Raw genomic sequence first — 16992 nt, forward strand, 5'->3', positions numbered from 1 at the left:
TTCCGTTTGTTTGGACGTAAAATATTTTTTTATTTTCTGATGTTTGGTTGTCGTAAAATATTTATGAAGAAAAAAAATATTAAAATTTGATAAGAATAATTTATTCATAAATTTTCGACAAATTATTTTACATGCTCCACCCGATGGACTTGACCTAAATCTTGATATAGACCTTTGCTAAATATCAACAAAGTAAAAATAAAAGAATATTTTATTTGAAAAAAAAAAAAAATTCAAAAAGAATATTTTACGTCAAAACAAACGGAGCCAAAACATTTTCCTACTCTTGACCAAATATCACATGTCGTGTCACACCTCAAAATTCGAATACAAATACATTTGATAACAATACTCAATATGGGTGTGAATTAAAAATCATTCCACAATACATTACTCAAATCAACATGAAATTACATAAAATCCTCAAAATAAAAATCTTTCTGCAACTAAGAAAAATAAAAACTCTAAATTGCTCTAGTTCTTAACGCCAACTCTACAACCACCAAGTAGCTGAAATGTTAAAATGGGATGAGCTCACAAGCTCAGCAAGATTACTGCTCAACAAGTAATAATCTTACCTCACCTCGTTAAATAAAGGTACACTAGATAATATATCTACTTGATTAACTAAAATAACCGAATCTAAATAAATAAGTCTCACTTTCACTGCTCATTTAAAGGGATCAAATTCCAACTCCGATAAAAGAACATATTAAACCTCATATGTAAAAATCACATGCAATCATATACACAGGTAGGTAACGAATCCAACCTCTCATATAAGCTAAGGAGCAAATCCAACATTTTCAACACACTATGTGGGGAATTCAACCAATAATACATGTGATAATCCATAATAGGTAGGAACACATCATATCCTTGTATGGAACAATCACCCAATGAGACAATTACTTATCATGTGAGACAAGCTCATTTTCAATCTGTGAAACAACTATATCCCGTTACACACGCACTAATTCCATACGCATGGTATGATCACTCTCCTGGAATTCATTTACATATACACGTCTATCCAAAACAATTACAATCTAATTCGTAGAATTTTATAAGATTCTAACAATATGGGTTACATAGTCCTCCAACAACTACTTCCTTACAAAGAAACTGATACTCCAAATAGTGAGAAAATGTAAAAACTCCAAATAAAAATAATAACTTGAATGAAACTCCAATAAATAATGAATCTAGACATATATCAACATAAAGAGTTGAATAATCCACCAACAATTAAAGAAATGATAGTTTAGACAGGATAAAGTAAGATTAAACTTGCTTGTTCGATTACAACTCAACCACCATTTTCAATTTTGCAGTACAAATTCTATCCAAATCCATAACTATCGATTAACAACCTTTTATATAAATAACCATATCATAATTCTCCTCGATTGAAAACATTCAAGTTATAATCTCTCTGCAACTTATCATTTGCAAAAACCATGAATCGTTTCTCATAAAACCCTCTCATTCTAGACTAAATCTTGCTTGATAATCTTTTGGTTAGAAGAAATAGGTAACGTACCTTAATATTAAGCTCATAACGTGTCACTATCGTCAATATCTTAATCCACTCTCAAAAGTTCACTTTCGAAATCGGTATAATAATTGAATCTCAAACACGTCAAACACAACACAAACACACTCTAATAATAACTCAAAAACTACCACGTTTATAATATTTCTATACTGACCTAACAACATGATAAATTTAAAGTTCCATTATCCTAATCATATGATGGACATTTTTAATCACTAAACCACACACACATATATATGACTATAGGTACAAAAATTCAGGATGTTACATGTCAAATGCATTAACATTATCTACCAAATTCCTACCTTCATACATATTTAAGTACACGTTGAAAGTGCAAGAGACTTTACTAATTGAGTGAAGAAATATTTGCATGTTGAAAGTACCGAAGACCTTAACTTTTGAGTGATTGAGTTGCTTTGTGTGTGGCAATTTGGTAACATAAAGTAGTTAAAATATTTTGCATATAACTATTCTCTAAGTACCATTAAATTATAAGAACATGCCATACAAAGTACTAGTATTATTAATGATGTGTTATTGTCTTAATAAAATGAAAGCTTGAACAGCTAAAGCATATAATCTCCAAAATTATAACAAAATTAAAGAAGTAGAGAGATATCATGAAAAAATCCAAGACTACACCAAAATTAAATAAAAATAAATCCAAGACTACACCAAAATTAAATAAAAATGAAAACCGCAGCACCTATCTATACTAACCCATTTCTAAATAAAAATCATTCCTCAATAAATTAATACACCTTTACCAAAATCACATGATTTGGGAATTCCAAACCCTAACCAGTGAAATTGAACTAGATCCTTTAAAATTTTAAGAGCTTTATAGTTATATATACCCCTTGTAAATTGCCCTTCTTGTTTGAGGTGGGACTTGGTGTGTTTAATCCGACCAATCTGATTTCTGTTTAAAAAATTAAAGTGAGCAAAATACTTGAGACCATAAAACAGAACTGGTTTAAATTTTAAAATTTGAAATTATTTTGGGTAATGATTTTATTAACTAGAGAAACCTGAAATATAAAAATAGTTATAACTTTTATATTTTTAAGGTTATACATTATTTATATAAATTAAAATTAAAATTAGATTATTCATCCATAGTTATTCACTTAACTTTGACAAGTTTAAGGTTATACAGATTGGGCCCATTAAAAATGAATTAAAAAAAATATTTGAACAAGGAATTAATGAGTCAAATAACAGAATGCATAAATTCTGAAGACATTAAAACTTGTCTCCAAATGGAGGAGGCATGGTCATATATATTCACAATTTACTGGCCCAAATTTATAGGTTCATTGTACAAAGGCCGTCATCCATAAGACTTTCACGTGCCTTGTGTCAACAATAAATTGAAAGCTTGTGCAGGTAAGCAGATTACAGTGCCCAGTGTCAACAGTAAATTGGAAGATTATAGCAGACCATCACTTTTCTTCCCATGGAGCCACAGATTATATTTTGTTCACATGGCAACCACGGCTGTTTTTGTCACCATCATGAATCTTACTCAATTGATCGGAGAACCCGCATGTATGGGAGTTCTGCCAGTTAGAGAACCACATATTAAATTGTGTGCTCATATGTTAATTGCGGCTTTTTTTTTGTCACCAGGTAATGCGCCGCTGGTGCAACTACTTCTCCTCCTTGGTTAGATAAAAAAAAAAAAAAAAAAAACGAAAAAAAAAAGAAAAGAAAAGAAAAGGGAAGAAAAGAAAATTTTCGTGCACATTTTTAGAGCATTTATAACCATTATGTATATATATGTATGTATTTTTTTTTGTAAATATAATGTATCATCATAGATTTATACAAAAAATTTAAATTATTATTGCTTCAACGGTTGTTTTATATCTTTTGTATAAAAAAATATCCTCCAATAACAAACAAGCACATGTCATGTCAGTACTCCCACAAAACTTTTATAAACCTACTTAATATATGATTGGTTGTTTAATGGAATGAGAAAGAGGGAAGAAAAAGAAAATATGTTGATGAAACTGTGTAAAAAAGTTGTGTAAAATATAAAATAATTTTACACAGTGATGACGTGACAGTGTATCTTAACAAACTGCTAGAGATTAATTAAAAAAAAATACACATCCGTGAAAGTGTATATTTTACACAAAATGATATTTTAACAGAGTGCGCGAGATATGCTCTTAGAGTATTTCTAACGGTATGTTAAAAAATATTTTTATGTAAAATATATATTACCACATATAATATATAAATTTTTTTTATCTCGAGTCTGTTAAGATATATTATCACATAACTAATGTGTAAAAAAATAAAAAAAAATTATGTATTTTATATAGTCTTTTTATACAGACACGTAAGCATATTTTCGCTCAGCTCTCCCTTTCCAACTCAGGATTCTCTTTCTTCTCTCTCATTCCTTTGGGTCACTCGCCCTTTTTGTTTTCCACTTTAAACCAACATATATGGCGTCCTTGCTGAAATATTTTTTTACCTCACAATCCCACATGTAAAGCTTTTATTCAAATTTCATTTCCTAATTGTCTTCTTTGCTTCACTTATTGCTGAAAGACAAGGGGAGAAAAAGCATGAAAGGATCATTGGCTTTGCAAATCCAAGCTTTACATGTGGAATTGTATGATTAAAATTGATTAATTTCAATTTTGATTTGATTTGATTAATCTGAAATCTCTTCCAGATCAGCCATTGGTTCTGCGATGCCAACAACTCCAACTACAAAAACGACACCATGATTCGCAAAGAGGCCTTTGTCACCCCGCCCTCTGGTCATCTCTCTCTCACTTTATTCATACAGGGATTTATTCTAGGGTTTCTGTCCATTTGTGTTTCTTTTTGGTGTTTGATCGATATTTAGGGCCTTTGTTATGACATAAGATGGAGATTATTTTAAGGTTTCCGAAAGGAGGTTGGATAGAAGATGTAGAAGAGGAATGGATATTTGCTGGATTTTTATTTTCATTTTTTAATATTATTTAATTCTGAGATAATTAAGGGAGGTGTGACTAGTTCACCCTACTCCTTCAAAGAGGAATTTCATTTTTTAGATGGGCTCGGAATCATTGATCCGAATAATTGCAAACCATTGAACACATAAAATAAAAAATTCTGAAAAAGTTTTCATATTTCTAATAATAAGAAATTATTACATGATTTCGGTCCATCACCAGATCATATATAAACAAAAAAAAGAGATAAAACTTACACATATACTTCTATGTCATATGTCATCGTATGATTAACTTGAAACTATTCCATATAATACTTTTTCTCATTGGACAAGTAAATATGTAAGCGTATACAATTTTATTGAACTTACTCACCATTGTGTCGGAAATGTGTAAGTTTTTTTTGCTTTACTTACACCTTTAATTATAATCGATACGAACCAATAATCTTCATATCATCTAATAATTTCTCCAAATAAAAAAAGAGCGTGTGAAAAGAAAAAGTTTACAATATTTCGGGATACCGTACTCCCGAGATTCTTAACTATTGAATGTGATGGCGAGACTCGCCTGATGAATGATTTAAAGATTCTGAAATATAGTACCCCTGGAATATTATAGACTTTCTAATGCGGAATAAATTTTGCCCTATCTAAGAGGAAGAAAATGAAAGATGTTATGATGTGACATGCTAAAATGATATTTTTATTCAGGAAAAAAAAGTAATAATTATTTCATTAAGATTATTATTATTATTAATTTCCTGGAAATTCAAGTATTAATGGTATAGATATGTCATATTTGCATTTTACCGTGAAGATGGACTAGGCCCATCAAGCAGACTTGGAAGGCTAGCGCAAAAGGCCCTTACCCGAAACCAAAGATTACATTGCCCAATCACGAGGCCCAAACCAATTTAAAATTGAAAGATCGTTAAAGCAATAGGATTGCTTCTGTTAATCAAGCTCTGTTAACTATGAATAAGACAACAAAAGGTCAAGAATAGATATGCTTTTAATTATTATAATTGCAGATAATGTATTTTAATAGAAGAAGATCAAACAGAAATTTAGCGAAAGCCCCCAACTTTTTTAATACCCATTTATGTGCAAATGTAATTAACTTTCAGTGGACCAATTGCATCTTTGTTATATTTAAATGGACTAAAATTACACACAGCAATCTTTCATTCTGGTTCCCACTTTTCTTTCTATTTTCACTTCTATATTATGTGTTGTGAATGATTATCTCTTTTACTCTTCTTTCTATTGATTTCTCTTCTCTGTTATTTCAATTGAATTTGCTCTATGCTCCTTATATTAATATTTATTATTTATTTGGTTTGACACGTTAATTTTAGGAATTAAAATTATTTAGAATTTCCCCTTTTATCACTTCATACCAGGGAACAGAATGAATTGGCGATATCATGATTTGCAATCATTTGCATAGTGTTTCACTATATATGAGACTTTAATGATGAAACAAATTATTTGGATGTGAGGCTATGATTATCAGAAAAAGAGCTGTGGATTATGAACTTTAAATTTGTTCGAAAAACATTAAAACATCATGACATAGTTGTGTATTATCGCACACTGATTAATTGAACTTCTTTTGAATTATTCAGTTGTGCTTTCAAATGAATCGAGATATTCACAAACTATTTTGTTTTGTTTATTGTTATAGTCAAACAAATTATACGTGTTTAATTAATAACCATACCACTCTCAAACATATTTTTACTCATATGCTATTAACAAATTATATATCCTTAAAATGCACTATCAACTTAAACATAAAATATGGAGTCTAAGATTACATCAGCGAAAACGTAAGAACTTGTTTTGACCATTTATATGAATTCTTTATATCACTCATTTTATCACACAACCCTAGCTGCATTGTTCACTGTTTCTATTCCTTTCTCGATTGTAACGGTAGCTATGGTATTCAATCTCAACCCTAGCTACATGCCTCACTATCGTAAACTCTCAAATTTTCGATCGATTATAACAGCGATAGTTTGTTGGGACAGCGTACACGCTCTATCGTAAAAGCGGTGAATATAGCTCACACCGATAGGGATAGGGGTGAATATGGCGTCTAGGCGATGATATACAATTTTTAGTGGAGTAAGTCGATATTTTAAAATTCCCATCTATATAATTTTTTTCACCACTAATCTCATCTTCCTTTTTCTTTTCCGTCTCTACTCTTGAAAATAAAAATATAGGAAGGGTGCATATGACCGACATCACGATGATTCGTTCAGTATCTGTTTCTTTCTATGAAAATTTTGGAACAATAACGCGTATCGATAATTTTTCCAGGTATGTCTGCGAAAATTTTCATTTGTTTGATAAATTTGTGTATATATGCCGATAGTTTAAACATTTCACCTAATTTGCGTGTCTTATCCTACATTGGCAAAATTAGAGCGAACTTAATGGTTGTAAAAGTCTATTCACTCCCTCAATTCTAGCCATACCATTCCCTTACAAATCACATTTCCACTCTTTATATAGGTATATTAGAATGATATTCTTTTTAGAACTTTCTAATTATTTAGATAACTCTTTACTCTTTTACAATATTACAATTTCTTACTAGTTCTCCAATGTTTTAGAATCTGCATCCACTTTACAAAATTCCATAATTCTATACAAATGCAGAAAACATTAGAACCCATGTCTTCAAATCTGTCTTGCAGAGTGCACATCTAGCCCGTCTCTAAGGATATTGGCAGACACTAATCTATAAATTATTTCCCTCACTATTTTCAAACCACATATATTTGGTAGATGGATATGGAAAATTGTTGGATGGTAATTGCAAAGAAAATTGGCAAAAGAGTTGGGAATCCGCTAAAAATTTTGGAAGTGTGGGGAAGATGATTAGTGAAAACCATTGTTGAGCATTTGAATACTTTGGGAATGAAGACAACATAAGGAGGTGGATGAGTGTGACATTTCATTACCCGGATTTGAACTAGGGAAAAAGGATTTATGTTATGTAAATAGGGCAATAAAAGACTATTCACTAAACTGTTATGAGTTATGTAAATAGGGGCCGTAAAGGATTATCACACCCTCTGAAACATCCCACCCCAAAATAAAAGTTATTACAGAATGTAGCACTCGTTGTTGAGAAAGAATGAATGAGAGTGCAAGACAGAAAGTCTCATCCCTTTGAAACAAGTGTCATGAATCTTAAAAAGAATTGATGTTGTTGAGAGAAAGCTTATATAAGATGATGCATGGAGGAAACAACTCTTGAATTTACTAGTGTAGTTGAGCTCTTCTTGTTGGTATGACTGCTTGTGAGCATTTAGATATGTCCAATTTACACACTGTTTACAGTTTTTCAAAACGCGTCTAGATAGTTAGAAAAATCCATATTGCAAAACTCTGGTATTTATTACCCCATAATGGAATTTCGGTCTACACCGCCACCAAGATCAGAATTAGAGATTGATAGATTTGAATAGGAAACAAAAAAAACCTATTCTAGTTCTATCATTGGCTATGAGTTCGAATCTATGAGAAATTCTAGAGAATGTTTGATATCCTTTTCAAAAATAAAAAATAAAAATTTGGGTCAAATGAAAATGCCATTTTGAAGTTTTATGAACAATTTGCTTTTGTAGGCAGAGATTCGGTATTTAATTACCAAAAGAAATTCTTTCAACAAAGATGTGAATTAGGAAAGATTCATCGATGAAATATGAATCAGAGAAACATATATAAGTGTGAACAACTTCTTGAGTGTGATCAACCTTCCCCAAAAAGAAAAGAAAAAAAGAACTTATTGAGGCAATGTGTGATATCACGCAACAACTTGAAAATGTGCTCAAATTGGGCAACCAAGAACATATACTTTATTCAAACACCTTAGATCTATTTCTCAAATCATATCAAGGTTGTAGTTGATTGCATGAAATTTGAGATTTGCCATTTGACGTTAGTCCAATCCATCTCTCTGTGTCTAAAGATTCTTAATCTTTTCATGTATGTGGGTAAGTTAACTTTCTCTCTCTGTCTAAAGATCCTTAAATCTTTTCAAATATGTGGGTAAGTTAACTTTTAATGTCCCTGCATCCACGCACATTTCTATGAATTAAGTCCCTTCAATTTTATTTGATTTCATAAAGTGTTCTCTAAACAATAGAATTTAATTTTTATTGTTCAATCTTGTTATTAAAATTCAATTGCATAGATTAGCTCAAAATCTATCAAATACTACGGGCAAATAAGTCTTGTTTTCCACCCACATGATTGATGTGATAAAATGAAATTAAATAGAGCTACTTTCAAGTGCATGGATTAAGTGCTCAAAATCTTTAAAATCATGCTGGTGGAAAACAAGACTTATTGACCCTAAAGTTACTTTCAAGTGTATGGATTAAGTGCTCAAAATCTTTAAAATCATATGAAAATTGGTCTGATCCAGATTCAATTAGCCTTCTTTCAACCCACATGATTGATGTGATAGAATGAAGAACTATTAAAAAAATTATTGACACGTATAGTGAAAATTTTATTATATATAATTTTGTATTTAATAATTAGATTATTAATCAAATCTCTGTCACAATTATTATGCATGTTAACATTTGTAATTTTAACTTTCAAAACTCAAATCGAGGATTGGCACCTTTCCTACTGTAAAGGGGTCAACTTAGGAAGTTGAAGTAGTGAACTCAAAGATCTAATCTCATCTCCAAAATAAGAATGAACCACCAATGTTGCCTTGATCTTGAGATGAGAATGAACCACCAATGTTGCCTTGATCTTGAGATGTGATCAACATGAGCTTACAGAATGTTTGATCGCGCACATTATCACCTAATTAGGGACTACAATTAACTTATCGAATAGAACTATTTATGACAATGTAACTACCGTTAAAGGAACGAGCAACACCGAGATAATGTTACAATTACTGTGTAATCTCTTTTCATGCGTACATGTGTATAATGTTAATAGTGACCAATTAAGTGATAATTATACATGTGAACATTGTTAATAGTGACCGATTAAGTGATAATTTATTAATGGCTCCATGAATAAATACATGGACGCCGTATGTCACTAAGTGCTCTCCTCTCACGTGCCCCAATAAGCTTTCTTTTAGTGGTTTGTTTTGTTTTGTTTGGTTTCTTTATTTTATTATTTTTTATCCAGAAATGTTTAGTAAATTAAGAAAGGCTCACCCTTTTTTCAAAGTGATAGGCATGTATGTTTTCAGGAACATTTATGAAACTCACATCCAAGTTTCCCGTTTCCTATTGGACAATCAAGCTTGGGTCTAGGGTGCGTCCCTCAAGTCTGACTCTCTTGTGTAACTCGGCCGAGTGTCTTAATTATAGAATATTTGATCATGGACCTTATGTTATCGCTTAAGGCTTTTTTTGTTTTTTTTTTTTTTTTTTTGTAAAAGATACCAAAAAAAATATTTGAGCAAGGGATTATGAGGTAAAAGACAAAACACATGCCATGTAGGTTGGTTTTAAACTCAAAATATTTGAGAAGGGAGTATGAGGTAAATGACAAAACATATGGATTTTGATGACTTTAAAATTTGTCACAATGCAGAGACAAATGTTTTGGTTAGATGGATACTGTTTGGTTAAATAAAAATTAATTAATAGTGGGGAGTGAAAGTAAAAGAAAATGAAGTGCAAAGAAAATAAAATTTTCATCGTGGATTTGCTTAGCTTGAATTTTTTTAAAGATAATTTTCTTTTCTTTTCTTATTTATATATATATATATTCCTTATTTTTATTTAGGAGAACACTTGGTGACAAAAAAATGCCGTCATTAGCATATGAGCACACAATTTAATTTGGTTCAGTAAGAAAGAAGGGCACATGGTGACAAAACAGCCGTGGTTAACATGTGAACAAAATTTAATATGTGGCTCCATCGGAAGAAAATTGATGCTCTGCTATAATCTTCCAATTTACTGTTGACACTGGGCACTGCAATCTGCTACCTGCACAACCTTTCAATTTATTGTTGACACAAGGCACGTGAAAGTCTTATGGATGAACCTAAACCTGGGCCAGTTAATTGTGGACATATATGACCACGCCTCTTTGCATTGAGGCAGGTTTTAATGTCCTCAAAATCTAATGTGTTCGGTCATTTACCTCATTAATTGATTGTTCAAATAATTTTTTTGAGTCTAAAATCATATATACATGATATCCCTTGCTCAAATATTTCATGATCCTCAATGCAAGCCCACTTTGGCACATTGAAGCTTGATCTAGTCATATATATATCCATTAATAACATGTTCCATATATATTTCGAAATTGGAAGGTTGTAGCAGCACACAGTTCAAGCATATATGAACAGGAGGTTAGTTGAAACTCAAATTACAATAGCATAGAAATATAATTAATAAAAAATTCTATATATTTCATGTTTAACTTAAAAAGGTTACATTCTCAAATTAATATTTTTTTGGTAGTGTTGAATTCTAGATTTAATTACACTAAAAATTACACAGAATCCGTCTCCTTGTTTGCAATATGATTAGGGTACTAGAGGATTCAAAAAAAATATATATATATCTATAGAATTTAATGGCACAAGATTAAAAATTACTAGTTTTGGAAGCGTTGTTCAAAAAGACAATAATAATGTGTTTCTACCAATATTTATTTGTTCCATCTCTTTAAAATTCTTGATAGACAAATTAAATAAGTTATTCGATTAAGATAGTGTCCTTGTAATCTGTTATTGCAAGTTCTTTGAGTCAAGAGATCCATATGAGTGGAATATTTTAAACTTGAAAGTAAGCTATGTTCATAAGGTTTGTTGCGCGAAAAAGTAAAATATCAAATCAAATCAATCTCTCCGTTTGAGTACTCATATATAATTAGTACTTAATCAAAGGTCATTTTCGCTTGGAGTTGCTTCCTACATATAATATATGTATAGTACCATGTATATTTTTGGATGGATTAGATTTAAAAAACAATAGAATTGACAACTGTTCTTGATGATGGTCATCTTTCTGGCTTGTTAGGCAATTTGGACTAATTGATTCTCTTTGAAAGTGTTGGACTCTTCCTCACTAGCTACTTCCTGCTTAATTGCTAAAAATGAGAATAACCCAAAAAGTAACTAATGTAGCTTTCAACAAATATCCAACCTATAATGTTTATTATTTTGTAAACAAAAATATTTATTTATATGAGATTTTAAATAACCATATAAAACTTGTCTTTCTAACAGTAAGTGTTCCATATCTTAGGCTACTAATTTGTTGTTATTATTTTTATTTTTATTTTTAGGTAAATAAACTCATAAGCCTAGCAACAATTTGATACATATCTTAGGCTGTTAATTTGATTCCATTGAAGTATACTTTTATTAGTACTCTCTATCTCTCTCTGTACGGTTGTGTACATGTCTGTCTTTGTCAGTTTTTATTTATTTATTTGTTCTGAAAGACATGTATATATGTATATGTTGCCTATGGATGATATTCCTATTTAACAAATTAAGCAGCAGCATTTTCAAGAATAAAAAAGCATACTTATCTGTAATAAAACTGTGTTATGAGAGATGGAGGAGTCTAAAAGATAATAATTACAGGCGTGAAAAACTCAGAAAGATGGGGGCATGACCTCCATGTGATATATTGATGTCAATATGTCAGTGTATACATGTATATACAGACAAAGTGAGGAGGAGAGAAAAAAAATATGTTAACACTCCTCCGTTTGACATTTTGTATGGGGCAAGAGATCACGTGTGACTCTGATTGATTCTGAATTGCTGATTTCACTACCATTGTAGACGATTCTGAATTGTTGATTCCATTGTATATGCATATATTGGAAGTTTTTTATACATCAATACATATCAATATATATTGGTGGTATTGAAAATAGGAAAGAGAAAATGACAAGCAGAGCAAGACTTTGTGAGGATGAAACCAGCCTCGTCCGCAGTCAGGATCTCTTACTACATGCAAAATAGAAGTATATTTCAATGGTATACATTTTTTCTCTCTTCCATGTGATATATTGATGCATTTAAAACTTTTCGTATAAAGTAAAGTATACTCAATTTTAATTCTAACCTTAGATCTAATCCTATGACAATCAATTAATAAGTCATTTTTTCCTATTTTAAAAAATTTACCCATTTCTCAGTTATCTTTAACATTTGTACTAACTTATAATTTTTTTTTTTTAAAAAAATGAACTAATTGATTATTTCCGTGTAGCTTCCAATATATCCAACTAAGAATGTTTATTTATACGAGATTTTAAAGAACCATATAAAGCTTGTCTTTCTGAAAGTAATTAAGTGTTCTATAACTAATAATTTATTATTCTTATAACAATAATAATAATAATTTTTTATTAATAAATATTATTATAGGTAAATAAGTATATTGTTGAAGAAACAACTAGGCCTAGAAACAATTTGATTCACATCTTAGGCTGTTTATTTGATTCCATTGAGCTTTACTTATATTACCACTCTCAGTCCATGGTAGTGAACTTGTGTGTGTGTGTGTGTGTTTATATATATATATATATATATTTGAAAGGTATATATATTTGGAAATTACATATATGGGAGCATGACCCTCATGTGATCCATTGATGTATATGAAATTGTCAGTGTATGCATTAGGTACATAGTAAGAAGGAGAGAGAAGGTATATTAGAAATTTAGAAGAGTAGAGAAAAAATGCTAATGCCAAGTCTGACATTTCACAGATGAAATCAGCTTGTCATAGGGAAATTGTGGACGATGCTAATTTCATCTTCACAAATAGTATCAACTCAATTTGTCCTTTTCTCTTCAGTATTCATTACTACCGATTTATATATATATATATTTTAAGATGAAGATAAATATGAGAGCTTTTAATGGTGAGATTCTCTCTAACTAAAGATGAACCCATGGTGAGTAATTCGGATAAGAAAAGTAACTGAATTTCATTTAATTTGTAATATTATTTGATCATTTAGTTATAAATTTAGAGAATTCAAGTAAAAAAATAAAATTATGAGAGCTTGACACTACTAATCTTCACAATAACAGCTTAGTTAAGAACAAAAATTAAATTTAAAGAAAAGTGTAAATTATATGAATATGAATTTTTTTTTTTTTTTTGGAAAGTATATGAATATGAATTTGCTAAAAGAAAGAAAACGGTTAAATGCATTTTCATTGCATTTCCGTATTTTATCGTGAATTTTGTGAAGAAACTTTCTTAATGTCTTATTGTAAAAATTATTTTAGTACTAATACATGTCTATAATTGTTACACAGTTGTCACAGAAAGCAATAAAAGTGACTAATAATTTCATCTAAATCACTTTACTAAAGTGATCATGATTATTATATGTATAAAAGAAATAGTCAAATTTTTGGTGAATGAAATTTTATCTAGAGTAATCCTATTAGCAGTGATTCATCATTATAAGAATCAGGAATTCTTCACATTTAGTCACTTATTTGAGACATTTTTTATTTATTTAGTTATATATATTAATAAAAAATGAAAAGTTAAATGTGAAGAGTTCATAATTCTCTTATAACAGTATTTCTCTTATACTTGTCAGCTCAATTACATAAAATTTTGTTTTGAGTTAAAAATTTTGATCTCTAATTTAATTTAATAAAAAATTAAATATATATAGATTAATAAGAAAGTCTCAATTTATTAATGACTAAATTTGAGGAGTTCATAACTCATATCATGACTGCTCTTGTGATAATATTATACTTTTTGCTTGTCACTTCAAGTCTTCAACATTATGACTGCTCTTATAACATTATTATACTCTTTTACATGTCACTTCAAATACTGAATTGAATAAGGGATCAAAATTTCTAACTCAAACAAAAATATATATATATAAAAAAAAGAAAAAAAAGAAAAAAGAAGGACATGATAAAAAGGAAGATGATAAGAAGTAACCATGGTTAGGGCAGGGGATATGAGGCTATAAATAGAGAGCTAAAGTCCCTCTTTTCTTCTCAAGTCATTTCAGCCTCAGCCCCAACCTAGTAATCCTATGAATAGCCCTCCCTGAACTCCTCTCTTTCTGCTAAAAAAAATCTTTTAGTTTCAGCCCAATCCTATATACAATCTCTAGTTGCCTATAGCTCAAACGTTCCAAGCTCACTCAGTAAGTCTCTTAACTTTTTGGTCTTTTTTCAGAGAAACAGTTTATTTTGGTGTTTATATTTTCTTTTTCTTTTTGGAACATGTTTTGTTTTAGATCTCAATTTTTTCAACCCTTCTTCCAATATGTTTCATTGATTTTTCGGTTTTTGGAAATGGGTTGCGATTGAAATGATGTAATCCCAATCTATTTCCTCTGTTTGTCTTCCCTTTTATGGTGCTTTTTGTTTTTCTGATCTGACCAAGTTTTGACACCTTTATGGTACTGATTTACTATTAGATCTCCATATTTGATAAGTTTTTTTTTTTTTTTTTTTTTTTTTCAAAGTAATTTAAAGAAAGAGGTCAGGACACTTGAGAAGTTCTTCACTTGGGTTTACTTACCCCCAAAAAAAGGTTCTTCACCTGGGTTGTTGTGTATATGCTGATGTATGTAAAATTCGGTCTCTGAAATATTATGATTTCTGGGGTGATTGGTTCTGTTTGTAGATACTGCTTAATTTTCTCACGAGACAAAGAAAATCAAAATATTTTTACTTTTTACACAGAACCAAACATTTATGCAAATTTTCTCTCTTTAAAGCTCTGGGCTTTGAATCTCTTAAAATTGAATTGTGGAATGTATATCAAATTCTTATGTTTTTATAAAATTATTGTGTGTGTGTATACATGTGTGTAATTGTGTCTATAGATTCATTAGGATAAGGTTAAGATCCCAATCACACTTTGCTGGCGAAACACTAAAACTCACTCTCCCTTTAAATATAGTGTGTAACAAGGTCATTTCAACCCATCTTATTGTATGTGGAAAGTGGGGGAGAAGGGGGTACCCAACAAAATACTTGAGAAAATATCGCTCTAGTTCATACCTGATTGGTTGTTTCTTTTTGTGTTTCATATGAGGATAGGTTTTATTGAATGATTTAAAGGATTTGCTATAATTTTTAAATGATCTTTTTTCACATAAGGCGTTACCCAAATGGGGACCTAGACCCTTCTTGGTAAATAACACCAATTTCATTACTATATTGTTCTTGAAGAATTAGAAATTTCTTAGAAAATCTAATCAGAATTATAAGAACAGTTTAACAAAAATTTTGTCAATGTTGTTTTAATTATTTTCAGAAAGTTGATTTTTGTTGAAAACATGCATTTGGAGATGATACCAAGCAAATTCTCAAGCTTCATCAGTGTAGCTTTTCTCCATGCACTTGTCTCTTTAATATTCCTCTCATATGGACTGCATTGTTAACCTCTTTCTTTTCTCAAATTAGGCTTCAAATTATAATGGGTCTCTCAAATTATCCGACTCCAACTGATGGGGGAATGTTTATTGTAATTCTGGTAAACGCAGCCCTATCTATCTACGTTGTCAAAGATATATTCCTCTCCATCCTTCACGTTGTGGGCATCCATATTGCATCAGCGGAAGAACCTTCCATTGAAAGCATGAACTCAACTGAAGATCGTGGAAGCCCCTCGGATGCCTACGTGGAGTCGTTCCGTAGTGGGAACCCAGTAGTTCGGTTTGATAAGCGTTATTGGCCTAAACAAGAAGAGTGCTCGGTTTGCCTGACAGAGTTTGAACCGGAGACAGAGATACACCAGCTGCCTTGCGGCCATATTTTCCACAAATTGTGCTTGGAGAAATGGCTGAAGTACTGGAAGGTCACGTGCCCTAATTGCAGGACTCTCGTGGTTGGAGAGGAAGATATTTGTCCGTTTTGAGTTGTTTACAGGAAATGTTCCTGGAAGAAGTTCGTTTTACAGCCTAGCTTACTAGTTTACAGAGATTTAACACGGATATATGCAGCAGCTTGGCATATTTATACACTCTTTTAAGTGTTGGATGTGCCAATATGATGTATGTGTCAAGATGATGAAGCTCTGTAACGAAAACTTATCATGTACATATTTTTGTAAGGTTTCTGAAGTTCTATGCGTCTTGAGCTTAGGTAGTAGCTTTGTTGTGAGCTTAGGTAGTAGCTTTGTTGTTGTTGTTGTTGGAGTTGTGGTTGGTTAGTTGTTTGGTTGGGTGGCCTTGCCCCCTTTTCTTGTTGTACTTTGTTTTTTTCATATCAATATAATTATCTATCTTTAGAAAAATATGTCCATCACTATCAGATGGAATGTCCTGCAGCATGATGTTTTGGTTCCAAGGAATTGTGGTGAATGCTCTGTTACACAAAGTCTCAAATGTGTGTGTGTTTTTTTAACAGGATATTAGTCGTTCAAGGAATGAACTTTCTTGTTAAACCAACATGGTTTTTATGGTTTGAGTTAAGGTTGGAGACAAG

General features: G+C 30.9%; 1 protein-coding gene across 2 annotated transcripts; it reads left to right on the top strand.

Annotated features, from left to right (window-relative positions):
- Nucleotides 1-6468: 6468 nt before the first annotated feature.
- Nucleotides 6469-16801, top strand: LOC132308693 (probable E3 ubiquitin-protein ligase XERICO). Of its 2 annotated transcripts, XM_059806865.1 has the most exons (4): nucleotides 6469-6659; nucleotides 6761-6857; nucleotides 12438-12540; nucleotides 15970-16801. In XM_059806865.1, the coding sequence occupies exons 3-4, from the start codon at nucleotides 12476-12478 to the stop codon at nucleotides 16421-16423; spliced, it is 519 nt and encodes a 172-aa protein (XP_059662848.1). In that variant the 5' UTR covers nucleotides 6469-6659; nucleotides 6761-6857; nucleotides 12438-12475; the 3' UTR covers nucleotides 16424-16801. The 2 variants fall into 2 exon arrangements, with proteins under 2 accessions (XP_059662848.1, XP_059662849.1); XM_059806866.1 differs by lacking the exons at nucleotides 6469-6659; nucleotides 6761-6857; nucleotides 12438-12540 and adding an exon at nucleotides 14540-14699.
- The last annotated feature ends 191 nt before the right edge of the window (nucleotides 16802-16992 follow it).

Source organism: Cornus florida, unplaced genomic scaffold (assembly GCF_030987335.1).
Source record: "Cornus florida cultivar Cherokee Brave unplaced genomic scaffold, ASM3098733v1 CherokeeBrave_3.0.0_Hap2_Chr05, whole genome shotgun sequence".
Classification (NCBI taxonomy): domain Eukaryota; kingdom Viridiplantae; phylum Streptophyta; class Magnoliopsida; order Cornales; family Cornaceae; genus Cornus; species Cornus florida.